The sequence below is a fragment of the Oxyura jamaicensis genome, chromosome 3, assembly GCF_011077185.1.
Source record: "Oxyura jamaicensis isolate SHBP4307 breed ruddy duck chromosome 3, BPBGC_Ojam_1.0, whole genome shotgun sequence".
Taxonomy (NCBI): Eukaryota; Metazoa; Chordata; class Aves; order Anseriformes; family Anatidae; genus Oxyura; species Oxyura jamaicensis.
In genome coordinates this window covers 21,937,562-21,954,572 of record NC_048895.1, presented here as the reverse complement: position 1 = coordinate 21,954,572, position 17,011 = coordinate 21,937,562, and the positions used below count along the sequence as shown (strand labels likewise).

Sequence of the window (17,011 nt, the reverse complement as noted above, 5' to 3'; positions counted from 1 at the left end):
AGTCACAGCCAAACAATGATATAAAGAGTAATATGAAACAGAATGTGTTACTGCCTAGCAGACTCAAAAGCAATAAACCTTCCTCCAATGTGACACAATCACTTCACAATCATAATTGTAGCCTGTTTGATACCTCTGAGTACAGCAGAAGGGCACTGACTGACATAGATACATTTTGTTTTTTATTTAAAGTGAAATGAAAATGGCGCACTGGGGCTCCAGATACAATCGTTATATTCACCTACATAGGCATGAATCACTTGGCAGTTATTTCAGCTGAAGTTTAAATGTGCTTAGACAACAACAATATCAAATCTTTCTCAGATAGCTGAAAAAAAATCAGAAATGGGATGTAAGCACATAGTTCTTTTTCATTTTGTAGCCACACATAGCCTTACATTGTTGTAGCAGCAAGACTGCAGTATTTCCATGGGAGGTTATGGCATGTAATTTTGTCTTCATCATGTGCCTTTTCCTTACTGCATCACTGCGAAAATAAATTCATTTGACTCCAAACCTAGAATGTTTGGGGAGCTAGTGTGGGTGTAGATCTTTGCATTAAAATGTCAGGACTCATTCTTGCTACTCGAATTAATAAAAACACTGGCAAGTTCACAGACGTTTTGTCAGAAAGTAAAAATTAAAATGTTAGTTTATGATAAAAGAGATGGTGACATTTTATTTTTTATTAATATAACAGTCTTAAACACAGATCTGAGGCTTTTAAACTTTTCCAGCAAGGACCACAACTTAGAAGAAATTGTGAATGAGAAAAGATGTGGCTCATGAGACAATCACCTAATCTACTTCTCTTCCCATTCATCATTACATAACGTCCTTGTGACAAACAGAGAAATTGCTACCCCAGAAAAATAATATTATGGAAATAGATTATGTATTTGTTGCTGTATTTTAATAAGATATACGTCACATTAGCTAATGGAATTGCTCTCTATTTATGACCAGTATGCACTGTATAAGATGCACAAGATGACTCAGTATTTCCTGTAAAATTCTAAGGTTTTGGGTTCATATCTGGCTTAAGGGAGTCTGAATTTTTGCCAGTATCTACATCATGCTCAGCAAGATTATGTTATTTAGTACAAGTGTGTGAGATTGTAATGTAGCTCTCATTAGCGGAGCAATCCTGATGGTGAAAATGTAGCAGAAAAAAAATCAACAGGCAATTTAAGACACAGGAGATGTCTCCATGGCTGTTAACTGTTCTGACTTGCAGTGCAGAGGCTTCTAGATTGATTCTTTATGATGACTTAATTGCTTACCCTTATACCATTACCACAAGCTACACCAAAGACAGCTTCCAAGGCACACATATTAGTAGATGGTTTAATATAAAAATCCTTATGGATGGGTATGTCAATAGGTATAAGTACTGATGAAGGATTTTATTTATACCTGTAATTGATGTAATACCTAATCTAAACTAGCATGTTATATGCAGTAGTCTCAGTTTCCTTTGGTACATTTTTTTATATCAATGCTTGTAAATAGGGAGAAAAAAAAAAAAAAAAAGGAAAAAGACAAATATACAAACCACATAGTATAGATGTGCGTATAGATTGGTGTTGTAACCAAATGGCAAGTGAAGCTTGCTTTGTTTAGTTGGATATGAAGCTGGGGGACAGGGTGAAGGTGAAGGAGGTATATTGCTCTGATGCTGCATTTTTTCCCCACAAAATCATTTGAGAATGTTTTACCCCAGGAATAGCAGGCACCACGAAAACCAGTACTTTTGTATTCATGTTGAAAGATAAACATGTGGAGAAGTTGACCTCCAAGACGTCACTGAGTCTTCCTCCACATAAGGAAACTGAGGGGTGAGAGTTGCAGTTAGTGTTGTAGTCCTCTGCATACAGCTCTATAGTCATCCATCACAAAGAAGATTATGTTCTCCTCTTTATGTCATCTGGCTCCAACTGGCAGTGGGGCAGGGAGAAGTTGCCCTTATAAAAATAACTGTATCTGAGCATCTTCAAAATGAATGCAAGCAGCAAATCAGACTATGCAGATTAAGAGACAGCTTTCAGCTCTTGGAAATGTTATTCTCCTTTGCAGCTCATTGTACATAAGAAACACTTCCAGTTAAATGAGCAGTTGAATCTTAAATCTTAAGGCGATTGAAATGATTACAGACTGTTCAACCACTTCTGTTCAAAGTTTATTCATACATGAAGATATTCTGTTTTTTAGCACCACAGATGGAACCATTTACCTAACCATAAGTTTCATTCATTAAATATTCAGCAGTAATAAGATCTAAATACTTAACCAGACTACATTGTGCAGCTTTGCTTGTGGATGAGCTTACTGTTGGTAGCATATCTGATCTTCCAGTGTGAAAAATCTGTTTATCACAGAATTTGTAGAATTTATAAAACATAAATGTATGTGTTCATTTAAGTGTCATAGTGCTTGGCCAGATAAGACAGATATTACATGAAACTTTATTGCACTGTAATATACGCTCTATTCACTTATCAGCAGAGATCTTTAGGCATGTTTTTGAGCACATAGTAGACTATGTATTCAGGTGCATGGAAAAGCCATAGTGTAGAGATTCATCTTTTGGAATTGTGTGTCTTGTGCTAAGTCACTGAACAAGATCCAAGCAATACTTCTGCACAAGGCTTGTACTAAAAATATCTGAGGGAATTTGAGAATCAAATGGAGATTTTGTATCCCCACACTTTCAGATGTTTCATTTTGTTGCAAGAGAGAATTGCTTGAGAATGTTTCCTTCCAGTTCTACCTGCTATTATTGACCCAGTTCTGCCAACCAATTCTCAGTATCAACATATCTTATAATTTGCCTGGTTTACTATGCTAGAGACATTTTACCTCAAAACACTTGTGTTTTCAAAAATGTATTAACAATTTAAACTGCATAGTGCCCGTATAGCCTGCTTATCTCAGAATTTGGCAAAAGTTCTTTCGCTTAATGTAAGAAAATAATGTGCTCATACATGCCTTATATATGTATACACACAAAGGATGAATAAACAGCTCTGTACACACATGCATTCTTTATGTTCTTTATGTTTGCATTTAAGTACCTATATTTTATTACAAAGAAGCTAAGATTGTCCATTAAAAAAATAAAAATGCATTTTTGTATTTTTCAAGTAATACTGGGATTGATCTAACAAAATAAAAACCAAAAGAATTCTACAAAATGCAGATTTTCTCTTGCCAAAAAAATGTTCTTCAGCTTCTCTCTGTGTGTAGTGATGATGACACCTGGTAGTCAGACAAACTAATTTTACTTCTGTGAATTTGCCCTACTTGCAATAAAAGTGGCAGATAATGTAATTTGTTTTTTGTTGTTGGCAAGGAGGGTGAAAGTGCTTTTACATTCTGCAAAGGCCAAGGTTCTTGTGAAGAGTAGGGAAAATACTTAAATTCATGTGCAGTAAAGCACAACCGTCATTGAGATTTATCACAGTGTTTAAATGTAACCAACTTAATTTCACACAAACATTTTTATGCCAAGTGGAAGAATTGATTTGATAACTCTGTTTTGAAGATGAGTGCTTTCCTTTTTACATCTGTTGTAAATTATATATTAGAAGGGGCCACATCAGAAAGGGGGTGAGGCTCCTCTGTAATCTCCTCTGATACTCAGAATAGCTCCAGGTCCTAAACAAGCAGACATGTAGTAGGAATGGATGCTATATATACACATACGTGCATGTGTGTATGTATGGATACATGCATATATACACATAAATATAAATATTAAAATAAAAATCTATACGTACCAAAAGCCTATACAATGAATTGTCTTTATATATCTAAGTTTGTATTTTTGTGTACGTTTGTATTTTTGAAACAAAAACACCACTGGAAAAAAATGCACAGTTTATTATAAAAAGCAATCCTTGTGATATTTTAATGAGTTTTTCTGGTATAGCTGCAAATTCTGTTGAGTTTATGCACAAGGAATTACTTACTCCATTTGCAAGAACAAATGGGATGCTTATTGTGAGCAAACAAACTAGAATAATAATAATAATAAAAAAAAAAGTGCAGTTTTGGTTTTGAGGCCATGTTAGAATATTTATCCCTTGTTCACTAGGTAACATTTTTCTTTTACACGTGTGCTAATTTTCTGTAAATGAGGTATCCTTAGATGAATATCTACATAAATAGCTTGATTTTCAGAAATGTTGAAAACTTGCAGCCATATTGCAATTCAAGTCATTATTTTAACAATTAAAAATGGATTTCAAATTTCATGTTCTAAATTTTGAAATTCTCATATCTGATGTGTTCTATCCTGAAAGAATAATGTGGTATTATATTGCAAATCTGATACTATGGAGTGTGACAGCATACCTGTTTGCAGTGTTTTATCGTATTCTCCTAGGTGAATGATTAAATCTCTTCTTCACTACTCAAGCAACAGGTTCACAGAAATACTTTTAAGGCACAAAGACACATAGGTAGTACCTCGTGAGTGTGTAATGTGTAGAAATATGTTTTGTACTTTTGTGAGTTGCAAGCTGAACTTAGATCTTCAGGATCCACTACTGTGTGACTGTTTGATTGTCTTTGATTTCATTTCAGACGTCCTGTGGGCAGTCAAGAAGAGTTGCTTTTGTTCATTTGGACTGAAGGAGCTTTGGAATTTGTTGATGCATCCGATGCTCTACAGCCTTTTACTCTCTATGAGTATCGTATTAGAGCCCAAAATGCTGTGGGGTCAGTGGAGAGCCTGTGGGCCTCAACCCAAACTCTGGAGGCTTCCCCATGGGGCATGGGAGCCCCTGGGGCACAAGCAACAAGTCCATATTCAGTGCATTTGAACTGGACCCAGCCTGTTTCTCCCAATGGTGTTATATCTCTGTATCGAGTAGTCTATCAAGAAAAGCACAGCGATCCTACACTGAGCATCCCAGCTGTTACTGCACTAACTGTGATGGTAAGAACTACACAACAAAACCAGGTGTTGGTTGTTTTGACACTGCTTTGATCTCTGTGGTATTTTTAAAATCTCATTTAACATAGATTTAGAGAGAGGGTTTTCCCACTTGCTAAGTAGGTTTTTGGTTTAAATTTTGGATTTAGCCCAGTGAAGACTGAAATATTTCACATTAATATCTATTCCTTGATAGATGCAAGTCAATTGCTCAAAAACATAAATAGGCCATGTCTTGAGGAATGCACACATTTAACTTTGTCTGCCTTGCTCTGAGAATACTTTGTCTGATTGTCAATATAGTTTCACGGAATCTGCACAAAGAACAGCAAAATATGCTCTGCTTGTTTCTAATACTAGTTTTGTAATTCAGTTGGAATCATAAATTGAATGAATTCATTTGTAATTAAATAGTTCATAAATGCAAAGCATTTGCATGAATACACTTCTGTAAAGATTCCCCTCATAATTCATTAGTAATATAAGCAGATCTACTTTCATTACACTTACATACAATAAAACATTACTTTGTCCTGTTAAGATACCTTTCCCTTCAAAGGACTTTACAAACATGACTGTCCATAAATATAACATTCCTATTCGGTATGTGGATGGATAGACAGGGCAGATGGTTCTGTGAACTGACTAACATGATGCAAATCAGTGACAGAAGTGGTTGTAGTTAATGCAGTTACCACTACTCCTCCCATCTATATATTACATCTTAGCCCTTCTACAGAAAGACAGCATATAGGGAGGGAATAGAACTACAGTGCTGTATATGAGGTTAGCTACTGTATTTGGCATCCTCCCCAAAACAGTTTTTAGGTGTTTCAGGTGGTTGTAATAAGGTTAGGTTTCCACAGCAGTGCCACCTCAACTCCATAAGCCTATAATTTTGTCTAAATGAAATTCATAGGCCATGTTAACATTGGATAATTCTGGAACTCCTCTAAATTCTTAATTAGCAAATTAAGAATACTAAATAGTATTCTGTTTGTCATTCATGTAGGATCCTAAAGAACATTCTCTGGAATACCCACTATAGTAACCTTTAAGTAACTTCCTTAGACAAATCTTGATATGAAAATGTGGGAGAAGTTTCCAACTCAGGAATCTTATGTACTTTTGTGGTCATACAGTTCCAAAACAGTTTAGTGTTTAGCTTCTTCGATGGCTAAAAACAGAATAATAGTGATAATAATTTAAAAAAATAATAAAAAAAAAACTGCTTCTGAACTGAATGATAGAAAAATGTACTCTTGGCTTCCGAAAGCCTGAAATTGTATTTCCGTTATATGGTATGCTAACTTTTAAAGTAGATTGGAATTCTAAAGGTATTGAATTTCAGTAGGGTGGTTGGGTGGTTGTATTTTGCTCCTTTAACTTGTTTAAAAAAAGAGAGAGAGAGAGAGAGAAAGCACAACCATAACTGTGATGGAACATCTAAAATTTTAAATGACAGGGCTTCTACTAATACTCTGCTTCAGCAGCATGCAGTGTGTTGCTGAGCATCAGAATTGACCTGGCTAGTCATGCATTGCAATGCCTTCTAAGCATGCCAACAACAACAGAAAATGTCCAAGATGGTTGTGTTGTGGGTAATAAAACCTACCAAAATGGCCTTTTAAATAATGTTGCCACAGTGTGTTTCTTTAACAGCATCAGTTAAAGGCCTTTTAAATTAACAAGCTATTATTTACTGAATTAGTATTTTCCTGACTCCAAAATCCTTTATTTTCCCCAAACACTATCCTGAATCAAAATGTCATTCTGGCAGCATATGCATGTCTGTTCTACTAGTGCTGCAGTGAAGATGACTTGCACATTTTTTGTACTCTCCTTTGTCATGACTGTTTATTGATTATTAGTTTTTGCTATGCTCTTTTATTTTTAAACATTATATTACCATTTGGGGAGAAATCTTTCTGCACAGCCCTTCCATCAGTTGCACTCACTTTAAGCTGTTGCAACTACATTAACTCAATAGAGTTGTTGCCAATTTATACCAAGGAGCTGAGATCTGAATCCTTCCTCTTCTGTTCTGAATCTAACAGAACAGCTAAAGCTTTGAATCAAAGTTATTGACATAGAGTGCAAAGAGTTCTGTTATCAACCGTATCTTTTGGAGGTCAGGTCAATTATCCTAACAAGAGAAAACCTGGACAGCAACTTTCAAAGTTATAGCCCCTTTAAAATAGAGTTTTATCATGAAATTGCTGATATACCCTTAACTGTAGCTTTGTGAATGAGACACTTTAATTAAAATGTAATTTTATTGAAGGAACTAGCATTCCAATGATTAAACTTCTGCCCCTTTAAAATATAGCTTTCAGGGGTACTAAGCTAAATCATTTAATCTCCTAAAGCATCTCTATTGGAGCTCCCTCGTGGGATACGCCATTAGTCATTCTCTCACACAAGCTTGCATGTTACAAGCAAGACTTAAAGTATTAAGTGAGCAATGAGTTTGGTCCTTTATTTAATCTGTTAGACTCCATTCTTATCCCATTAGATTATTCCAGAGAAAAAGCAGTGCTAGAATCACGGTAGCCGATCCCACCCTTGCTCTCATTGGTTGCAGCCCAGTTGCCTGCTACAGGATGTAATTCTTGCCCAAAATCCAAAGGATAAATACAATCCTGGTGGCACTGCAGGATACAAATTAAGGACTTGCAATTGCCACTGCAGACTGTTCTAATGTGGCAGCTTCTTTTCCATCCATTTCAAAAGCCAAGTGAGAAGCATCTTATGGGTTTTCATACTATTTGACAGACTTACCCAGTCTACCTTCCCAAACTGCAGCTATTCATTCTTCATTGAAGGTGCATTAATCTGTATTTGTATTAACGTGTCAAAGTTATGGCTGTCTGGTACCATAATGTAATTGACGATCCCTTGAAATTTTGCACTGCCTATGGAGATAAAAATGAGAACTCCATTCTGAGAGTAAAAGCTGCTGCCACTCATACGAAGGAGGATCTCCCTGCAGCATAAGCAGCAGATGATGTACACATGAGCCATTTTGATGGTTTGCAGTTAAAGAGTGGTGTCACCCATCTCCCTAGCTTGCTTGGCCAGGAGTGTAGTGACGGATGGTATGCAACAGAAAGTTAAACTGACATTCTGGTTTATTTGCAGAACGAAGTCAAGTCAAGACTGGTTATAGTGCAAGCTGCTTCCACAGTGTTTTCCTGAAACATTTTAACCCTCTAAAGGGAGAATGATATTTAGTGCCTTGTTGACAACACTAATGTAAGACAGACGTGTTTACAGGGGAATGGATTGACAGTAAGTTCTCATTTACAGAACCCTGCATAAAATGACTAGGTTGTCAAAGAAGACGTTTCCCTCTTCTGAGCACAGGGCTTAAGTTTGTCAATGTAGCACCCACAGCTGATTTCATAGTAAAGCCAGTACCAGCAAATGGCAGCAAAGCACCAGAGCTGTTTAACTGTTGTGTGTCAAATGTTGCCATGAGGTTAAAACATTTGGATGTTTCCTTGGAGCTGTTGGAATGCTTGGAGAAGGACAAGAGTAAGCAAAAAGCATCCAGAGGTGAGGTTTGTAAATGAAAACCCTGCCTGCATTCAGCAGTACCCCCTGTTGTTATGTAGAATTAAGGCCTGGGTGTCAAGCCTGCCTCAGCAGCGTGTGATGAAAAGTACAGTGTGCTTGTTGCAGGATGTAAGAAAGAGGTGTGTGCATTGCAGGCCTTATTCCTTGAGAATCTTACATCTGTACCTACCTGGAAGCACAGGTCTACTCACATGGTGTTTTGCAATATGAAGCCCTCATGCCAAATTTATCCTACCAGGCTTTTTTGGCATACCTTAGTCAACTTAGGTTGTAAAAAATTAATATCTCTCTCAGCTGATATCACTGCACCAGCAAAGCCCTTGGTTTGGATGCAGCTATGCTAACAGTTGAGAACATATGTTGGCTTACCTTACATTATTTGGGGAGATGGTATATAACTACACTGGCCAAACTTCTCTTGGCAGATGCTTCATCTCTGGTAGGCAAATCTGTAAACATATTGCAGAATAGCAATAATAATAAAGGCCTTGGTAGGAGAATAAGGCTTTGGCTTGCATGATTTTGCTTTAATAACCAAACAATAATTTGTATGTTAAGTATTCAATGAGAATTAAAAAAAAAATAAAGACTTCTTACCGTAAAGCTCTATATAACATATATTGGAAATAATCGTAAGTGGCCAGTACTGCCATATAGACAAGGCCACTATGCAGGATTTTACAGACCTCTGCAATCTTGCATCCAGAGTTAGCTCAATTCTATTAATCACATTCAGAAATACTTAATACATCTGTGTGTGATCCTTCATTTCTGTATCCTCTAGTGAGCATTTGGAAACACTGGCTGTGATATACCACTTGGTTATTAACTTCCTTGTACATGACATTATTCAGAAATGCAATATGCAGGACTGTACATGAAAACTTCCTTATAGAAGAAGGAGTTTAGACCACAGGCACAAGAAAAATATGCCAAAGAGAGAGACCAGTAAAACTTTTTTATACATTCCTGTTTCAGATACCTGGGAAGTGGACTGTACTGTAAGAAAACAAGAGGAGAGTAAATGGAGGAATCCCTGCACAAGCCATAAATTCAGAATATGTGCTACTTAGCAAAGAATGAAAGCTGTAAATGGCAGTGGAGGGCAAAAGTTAATTAGGCTCCTGTGCTGCTGTTAGCGAGTGGAAAGTATCCCCAACTAGAAACAAGATGGCTGCTCCAGCAGTGCCCTAGTACAGCCAAAAGATCAGATCCTTAGCTATGCAAGGGCTTCTGGGTTAGGGGGAAATCATACACAGATGACTAATTTTTTTATGGTTCACAGCCGATCAAAGTGAAATTCAGCAGCTGTTCAGGACAAGTGACCACTCTAACGGCTGTAATATAACCCACTAAATAGAGAGGGAATTGCATGAGAGCAAGAGGTTAGCTGTGATTATCGGCAGGTGAGTGCTTTATTGAAGTTGAAAGACCATTAACATTGATGGAGTAATTATTTCAACTTGAAAGTAATTACCTTGATGGGTGATAACTTCTCCAGTGTTCCCAGATTTGATTGGACCAAACAATTGTGAACTCTTGAAGCCTAGAAAAATATTACAACAATACTGCAATGTTTAAATTACTGAAACCATTGTTAGAGTATTTTAATTATGCCTAACACTGGAAAAGATTTTAACTTACAACAACTGGTGACCTCTCATGTATAGAGACATTTGCTTTCTAATTCCAATGAAATGACCCACACCTACCACGTGTGTGCTATATGTGATGGGTTTGCAAATGAATCATTTGATTTAAATGCAGTTTTTAAGACTCAGAGCCTCGTTAGCATAGTTTCAGGAAGGGCTTGTACTGGAACTGCTGTAATTGTTTTATTTGCCAGGAAAGCCCAATAATATAAAATGCTTCCTGTGCTTTAGTCTCTGGACTAACGCCTGTTAAGCTTGCACAGGATGAATACAGGACAAGTGCTCCTTCATGTTGAAGGCTGATTAAAAAAAAAAAAAAAAGTGTGCGAGGCAATCTGTGTCTCACAGATTCTGTTGTTTCCATGCTGCTGCAGAATATGCTGGTTTTGGCACTACAGCTCTGTTTAAATAAGCATTTGGATCGGCACTATGATGCCCCTCCAGAAACTGATTAAGTGCTTCAGTAAGCCCCACCTATCAAGACAGACATGTAGAATTGCCTAATTAGAGCAGAAAGGATGAAAGGGATTGTTGCACAACTTCACTGATTTTGAAGTACTGTGGTAATAGAACTGGATGAGAACAGGGAGAGAGGAAGAGAGCGACTCCAGATCCAGCCACTTCTATTTATACCATCATTGCTGTAACCAAGGCCACTTCAGTGACTCCCTGGATGCTTTCAGCAGCCATAGAAACATAACTTTAGACCCTGGTGGAGCTCTGCCAAGAATTAAAGAATCCTTGTGAATTAGGATGTGGGGTAGTAGCGAAAGGTTTATCTGGCATCTGTGAGGTCTTACTATGTTGTCAGGTGACTGGTGGTTGGAATTACTGAAGGTTACAGCAAGGGAGTTTATTTCATTATAGTTTTTCTTCAATATTTTCTCCCTAATTCAGTGTGCAACATCAAGTTAACCTAACTTTGCCCTTTGAAAAAATTTTGGACCAGAAGTAAAACTTGATAGGATTGTGTTTGTCCATGCCTAATCACACAGTCCATGTGATTTATGACTAATGTGACTCAAATACCAAACTGAAGTAGATTTTTATAAGTAATCCACAGCTGACAGATTCCACATCTCATGACAGTTTTCACTAATATGTCCAATCTTGTGTTTTCATGCCAGTACTTTTTAAACACAATGAAAAACAAAATATAGTCTCTTTCAGAAGTAGTTATTTCACAATCTTTGTATCTTTTTTCTGTTCTTCTCACTATTTCTTCAAACATAATTTCAGTTATAACTAAATCTTTCCTTGTCAGTCTGTTCTGTGAAATAAGACTTCAATTCCCAAATAAATAATCTAAAGTTTCCTCATTTTCTTCATGATATAAGGGATATTCTTTTTGTTGTTGCAAAGCGAATCTGTAGAGCCATGTGCTGATGGGCATGAGAGCGGTCTTTAGACTGCTCAAATAGCATCAGCTTCCATGAAGTTCCTGGAGTCAGTTTATGCTGCAGAGAAAGTCAATTGACTAGACCAGAGTGTCTAGATCAATAGGTAATTTTTTCTACACAGAAATCAGTTCCCTATTTGGAAATATCTGGTGTATTTTATCCTTGGGTTTCTCCTTGTGCAGGATCCAGTTTTCACCCATTCCACAGGTCTTTTTTGCTGAGTGAAACACGTGTATAATTAGGTCTTCTGAGGGATATTTACAATGTCTGACTTCAGGCATCTAACGTAGTTTGGAGCATAAATCTCCCTATAACTGTGAAACCTCCAGAACTAAAGCATGGGCATTTACCGCCTCTGGTCTGCAGCTCTTCACAGTAGACTGCATACCTCTGCTATACTTCTGTGCTCCTAGTGGCTTGTGTCAGTCCAAAGAAGGTGGTTGATTTTAAGCTGATAAATCAGCTGGTCTTTCCTAACCCACTCAATGGAAGCAAGTAAGGGTAATGGGATTATACAGGTGGGCAGATTTAAAAGATCGTACCCTGTGACAGAAAGGTGGTGTTGGGCAGCAGTTTGGAAGTGGTGAAAATAGTTTGTGCAGCTGCAGTGATAAGAGAATCAGTGACTCCGTGACAAAGCCTAAACATAGATGCTTAAAATTAGATTGTATATATACTACATATTCTGTTTCTCTATATAGGTGCTTTTTTATATGTGCTTTCTATTTATGCTTTTCTTTATGATGTGTCTTGTATTTGAGTTGTGGAAATGAAAACAAGCTTATCAGGTGCTGTAGAAAATCACTACTGGCAGGATGTTTTTTAATCTGTAAAGATAAAGTAAACTAAACACACCCACAAATAGTCACCTTTTAAAGTATAATTTGATAAGAAGATATAATATAAGGGCTATATTCTTCTCTCTGTGGCATGTTGTGTTTGATTGCACTAAATCTGCTTTAAAAATAAGGTTTTGGTAAGTCTCAGATGCTTTTTCATATATAAGTAGGAAATAAAAATGGAGAAGGAAATTTGCTGGGCAGTATGTACAATTGTTTTTCAAATTAGATATGTGTTTAAAAATCCTTCATTGGATTTGACTAGATTTTAATTCACCTTTAACCAACATTCTTATGTGGAAATATCAGGCCATTCCAAGATAACTCTCTTTGTTGGTAAAGTCATAGGGCAGCTTCCTAAAACCCCCAGGGTCATGTCCAACAGCTACAGATACAGGAGTTCTTCAGCAGAAAATTAGAAAGGCTTCTCCCCACCCCCACCCCATTTCCCTACCCCACTCCCCTCCACAGACAATGTCTTTTATTGAAATTGACCTAGAAGTGTCATATGCTTATACTTTATATGGATTTTTTACAAGCATTGTGAAATTTAATAAACACAGAATCCTACCCCTTTTATTTAAAAAAAAAAAAAAAAAAAAAAAAAAGCAAGAACCAAAGAACCAGCCAGATGACTCAAGGGATTGGTAATATAATATAGAGCCTTGTACCACTAGGGACTCCATTTGAATCTAATCCAGGTCTACAGTCACCAAAGTCATTCTCATCAAACAGCCGTTGGGTGTCCTACACAAGATAAGTTTAGTATTCTCAGCTGACCTGCTGTCCTTTCTCTTTACTGCTCCCTTTTGAATCCATTCCCATCACTCAGCTTCACAGCCTCATTCAAGCTGGTCTCCCCTATGCTTGTTGCAGTTTCCCATTTTCTGTCTGCCAAGTGACCTCACTCTCTTCTTCTTTCAGACTTTACAAAAAGCACTGGAATGCATGTATAATCTTGCTGCGCTCTTTTTATTTTTAGGGGGCAAGACCCTAATTCTTGTGCAGTTCTAAAACATGAGTTTATCAACAGTATGCTCTTTGGGAGAGGGAATGTGTGCCTCTCTGTTAATTTCAGCACTATATAAATATTATTTTTCAGACTATAATAGCAATTATGGTGAATAGGGGCCAGATGGCCTCTGTATCTAGAAAGCAGAATCGCAGTGTATTTTTAATGGACTTAAATGTTACTTTCTGACAGGAAGCTAATATTAAATTCTGTGTTATAGGTGCCTGTCAGGTAAGTGTGGTTCTGAGTTTTGTTTTTTGTTAAAGTAATTACTAATGTCATGGCTGGATACTTTCGCCAACTAAAGCCTTGTTCTGTGGTGGGGTCTTTGTTGTTGCTTTCTTTTTTTCTTCTTCTTTTTTTTTTTTTTTTTTTCCTAAGGATGGTTATTGATCTCTTGCTGAGCTGAGATTTCAGTTTATGCCAGATAGTTTGATTAATGGGTTGGTTTCCGTAAGTGGACTGAATGGGGATAGGAAGCACAAGCCGCTCATGCCGCCAACCCTAACTCCGTCAAGACGCATAGCTCATTATGAAACAGTTATCAAGTATACATGAAAAATTAATTGGGCTCAGTTTGATTCTGAAAAGTATCAGCTTTCTACTTGGCGGTCCCCCCAATCTTTCCAGATGTTGCACGCTAGCCCCTCGAGAAGCAGCGAGGGGAGATGTATTAATACATTGTATTGATTAGATCAAGACCCCTGACAGTTATTTGTAGAGATACCATCTGGCTGCTGTTCGAATTCCTTCACCAAAAACAGGACGTGACATGTTATTAATCTCAACTCTCTAAGTATAGACAGTTGCCTTTTCTGCTAAACCGCATTTTACCATTCCGTAGGAGATGGAGGCAGACCTGAAGGGTGCTGAAATTAAGGTTATTACACAAATTGAGCCATATGGTCCAAATATTTCAGCAAGAAAATTGCCAGGCAATAAAAATTGCTCCTGCCTTCCTAATGGTGTAAATTACAGTTTAACCATGGCTCTAATGATGTCCTTCTGCCGCGCTTAACTACTGTTACATGAAGGACATTGTTTTAAAAATATAAAAAACAAGTAAATGCCAGCAGCGTGTTTTACAATCTGTTAGTGTGTCATTAAGAACACTGTCAGAATTACATAAACATAATGGCAGGCAACCTAGCATACAAAAGAATGAGTATGGAAATAGAAAGTGTCTTGAAAACTCCTTTAGCTCTGTAATGTCAAGAGCCCTTTCCCTTCTGGAACTTTTCCAGTATGGGAAAACGTGGCTGCTTATTTATTCCAGTTCTCCCACAGGCTCTGATGGAGATTTAAAAATGGGAAAAATAGTCCATATTCCGATGCATTTTGAATAGGTGACAATGGAGGGATATAAATTTGCCATCACATTAACTGTAAAGTTAACTAGGTATTGAAAAAAAAAAAAAAAAAAAAAAAAAGGCTGTTTTTTAAACTAAAGCATTGGTTATTGTATTTTGTTTTGTCTTCCTTTTGGATCGTAATAGGACTTACTGTTTTTCAGAATATTTGGAGAATTGAAAAGCATTTATGAAAATGGTGTCAAAACTCAAAAACTGTGAATTTTACTTACAGAGTTAACAATCCTAAATTTATTTATTTTTTTTTTAAATGGCTGTAACTTATTATGGGAAATGAAATGAAATACTTATCCAGTCAGCAGATGCATTACTGAATGATTCTGGTGATTTGTTGCGCAATGTGAAGATGAAATAGTAAATAAAGCGAATAATTAGCTAGCGAGATTTCATTTAAGAAACACTCATCTAACTAGTTGATAAAGGAAAAAATTCTTGAGACATCCAAGCAGAAATGAAAAACCACTTGAGTTCATAATAGATACTACTCAGAATTTTGAGTTTGACCGCTTCTACTTTAAACCGCAGGCAGACTTTAATTGTTCCTGTGTGGCCAGACCTATGGGTAAAATAAAGTAGCCGTGTTACCAGTTTGGGATCTGGCTGACCAAGCACACACCACTGTGCTGCGGGAGGTGTGTATCAGTGTGTAGAAGTGACTGCTGGAAACCAGAGGGTTCTGCTCCCCACCTCCCCTGGCCCAGCTCCTGCCAGATCACCATGCTGGCTGAAATGCATTTGCCAGTGTTGAAAACAGAAATATGTGGTGCCGAACAGAGAAATGGGAAAAGGGAGACAGTGAGTTAGCTGACTTGGTTGGCTGGTCGGTGAATGAACTGACAGGCAGCTCTTGCATTTGCCTTCAAAATTAGTGACGTTTCTGAGCCAGGGTTTCTGAAATCCTGTGAAGATCTCACCTGTCTTTGGGAATAGAGAAAAGATGACAGGAGATTTTTACTCTTGACAAATGTAAATTCACCCAGAACCAGGCAGTTAATCAGATTCGATAAAGTTCAGAACAGTCTTTGTATCTGTCCATCCACCTTCTCAGTAGCAGCGTGATCATAGATCCAAAACAGAAAGTAATTCATGGTGGGTTGGTTGGTTTTGTTTCCAAAGAAGCTGAAGGCAAAAGCAGTAGACTTGTGAGGATGGTACTCTGAAGACATCCTAAGTACAACGCTTGGATTACATACATGTAATCCGCATTAGGGGGGAAACAAAGTCCAATTTATGACTTTGTCCCATCACAAAGTACAAGTAGTTCCCTCAGCATCTTGAACTTTATAACTGACCAAAGTTACAGAAAGGCATGATAAATGGGATGTGGAACATCTGGGTATACTGTACTCTCCTCACATGCACCCCATAATGGATGGATTTTATTGTTTAACTGTAAAAGCTATATTGTAATTTTAAATCAATTTCTTTAGCATTCATCAAATAAAATCTCTGTCCCTCCAACAGCATCTGACTTGCTGGAAGATTTGGAAGATATGAGCTCATTAAACTGCTTTATGAGTGCCAAGAAAAATGGTGAGGATGGAGAGAAGGTTGCTTCTTGTGAAGCGCTGTCAGAAAGAACACTCACCAAAGCTGCTACCAGATACAGAGAAAAATTTTCTCACCCTATTAGCAGGTGCCATATTACAGACTTTAGGCCATCAAAGAATATCTGTTATGCCTCTGGCAGCCGTAGGCTGCTTTAATCCCTCCACCAAACCTGTGGAAACTGCTTCCTTCTCCCTTCCTTTCCTTTCACAAGCCTTCCTTTCTAAGAACATGTTGACAGACTGTGACCAGTGAGTTAAGGAGCAGGAATTAACTCCCATCATGAGGTTCTAATAGAAAACTTCTTCCTTCTTCAGATTTTTTAGGAGCTATTTCTACTTCCAGATACTCTGTGAGTACTGCAGTCCCTACAACAAGCAGGTACTCCAGTCAGGTTATGTTCTTTAAAGGTCTTAAATTACTGAGGGCTGTGTTGGTATGCATACAGAGCATACACACACTTTGGTAGACAAACACGCTTAGATGCCCTCTTAAGACAAGATATGACTGCTGCAAGAGCCACAGGTGGCCCTGCAGCACAGGATCCTCCCCTAAGCTCTTTGGCTTTGCAGCTGCAGGATGTCTTTTTTTTTTTATTTTCTTTTCTTTTTTTTTCTTTTTATAACAAACCCATGGCTGCCTCACTTTTTTCTTTATGTAGAGCAAGTGTCT

General features: G+C 37.4%; 1 protein-coding gene across 1 annotated transcript in view; it reads left to right on the top strand.

Annotated features, from left to right (window-relative positions):
* Nucleotides 1–17,011, top strand: part of USH2A (usherin) — a 414,223-nt gene that overhangs the window by 357,472 nt on the left and 39,740 nt on the right. The window contains exon 61 of the mRNA XM_035320952.1: nt 4,588–4,942. Within this exon, the coding sequence (XP_035176843.1) occupies nt 4,588–4,942 (355 nt within the window). The remainder of the gene's footprint in view (nt 1–4,587; nt 4,943–17,011) is intronic.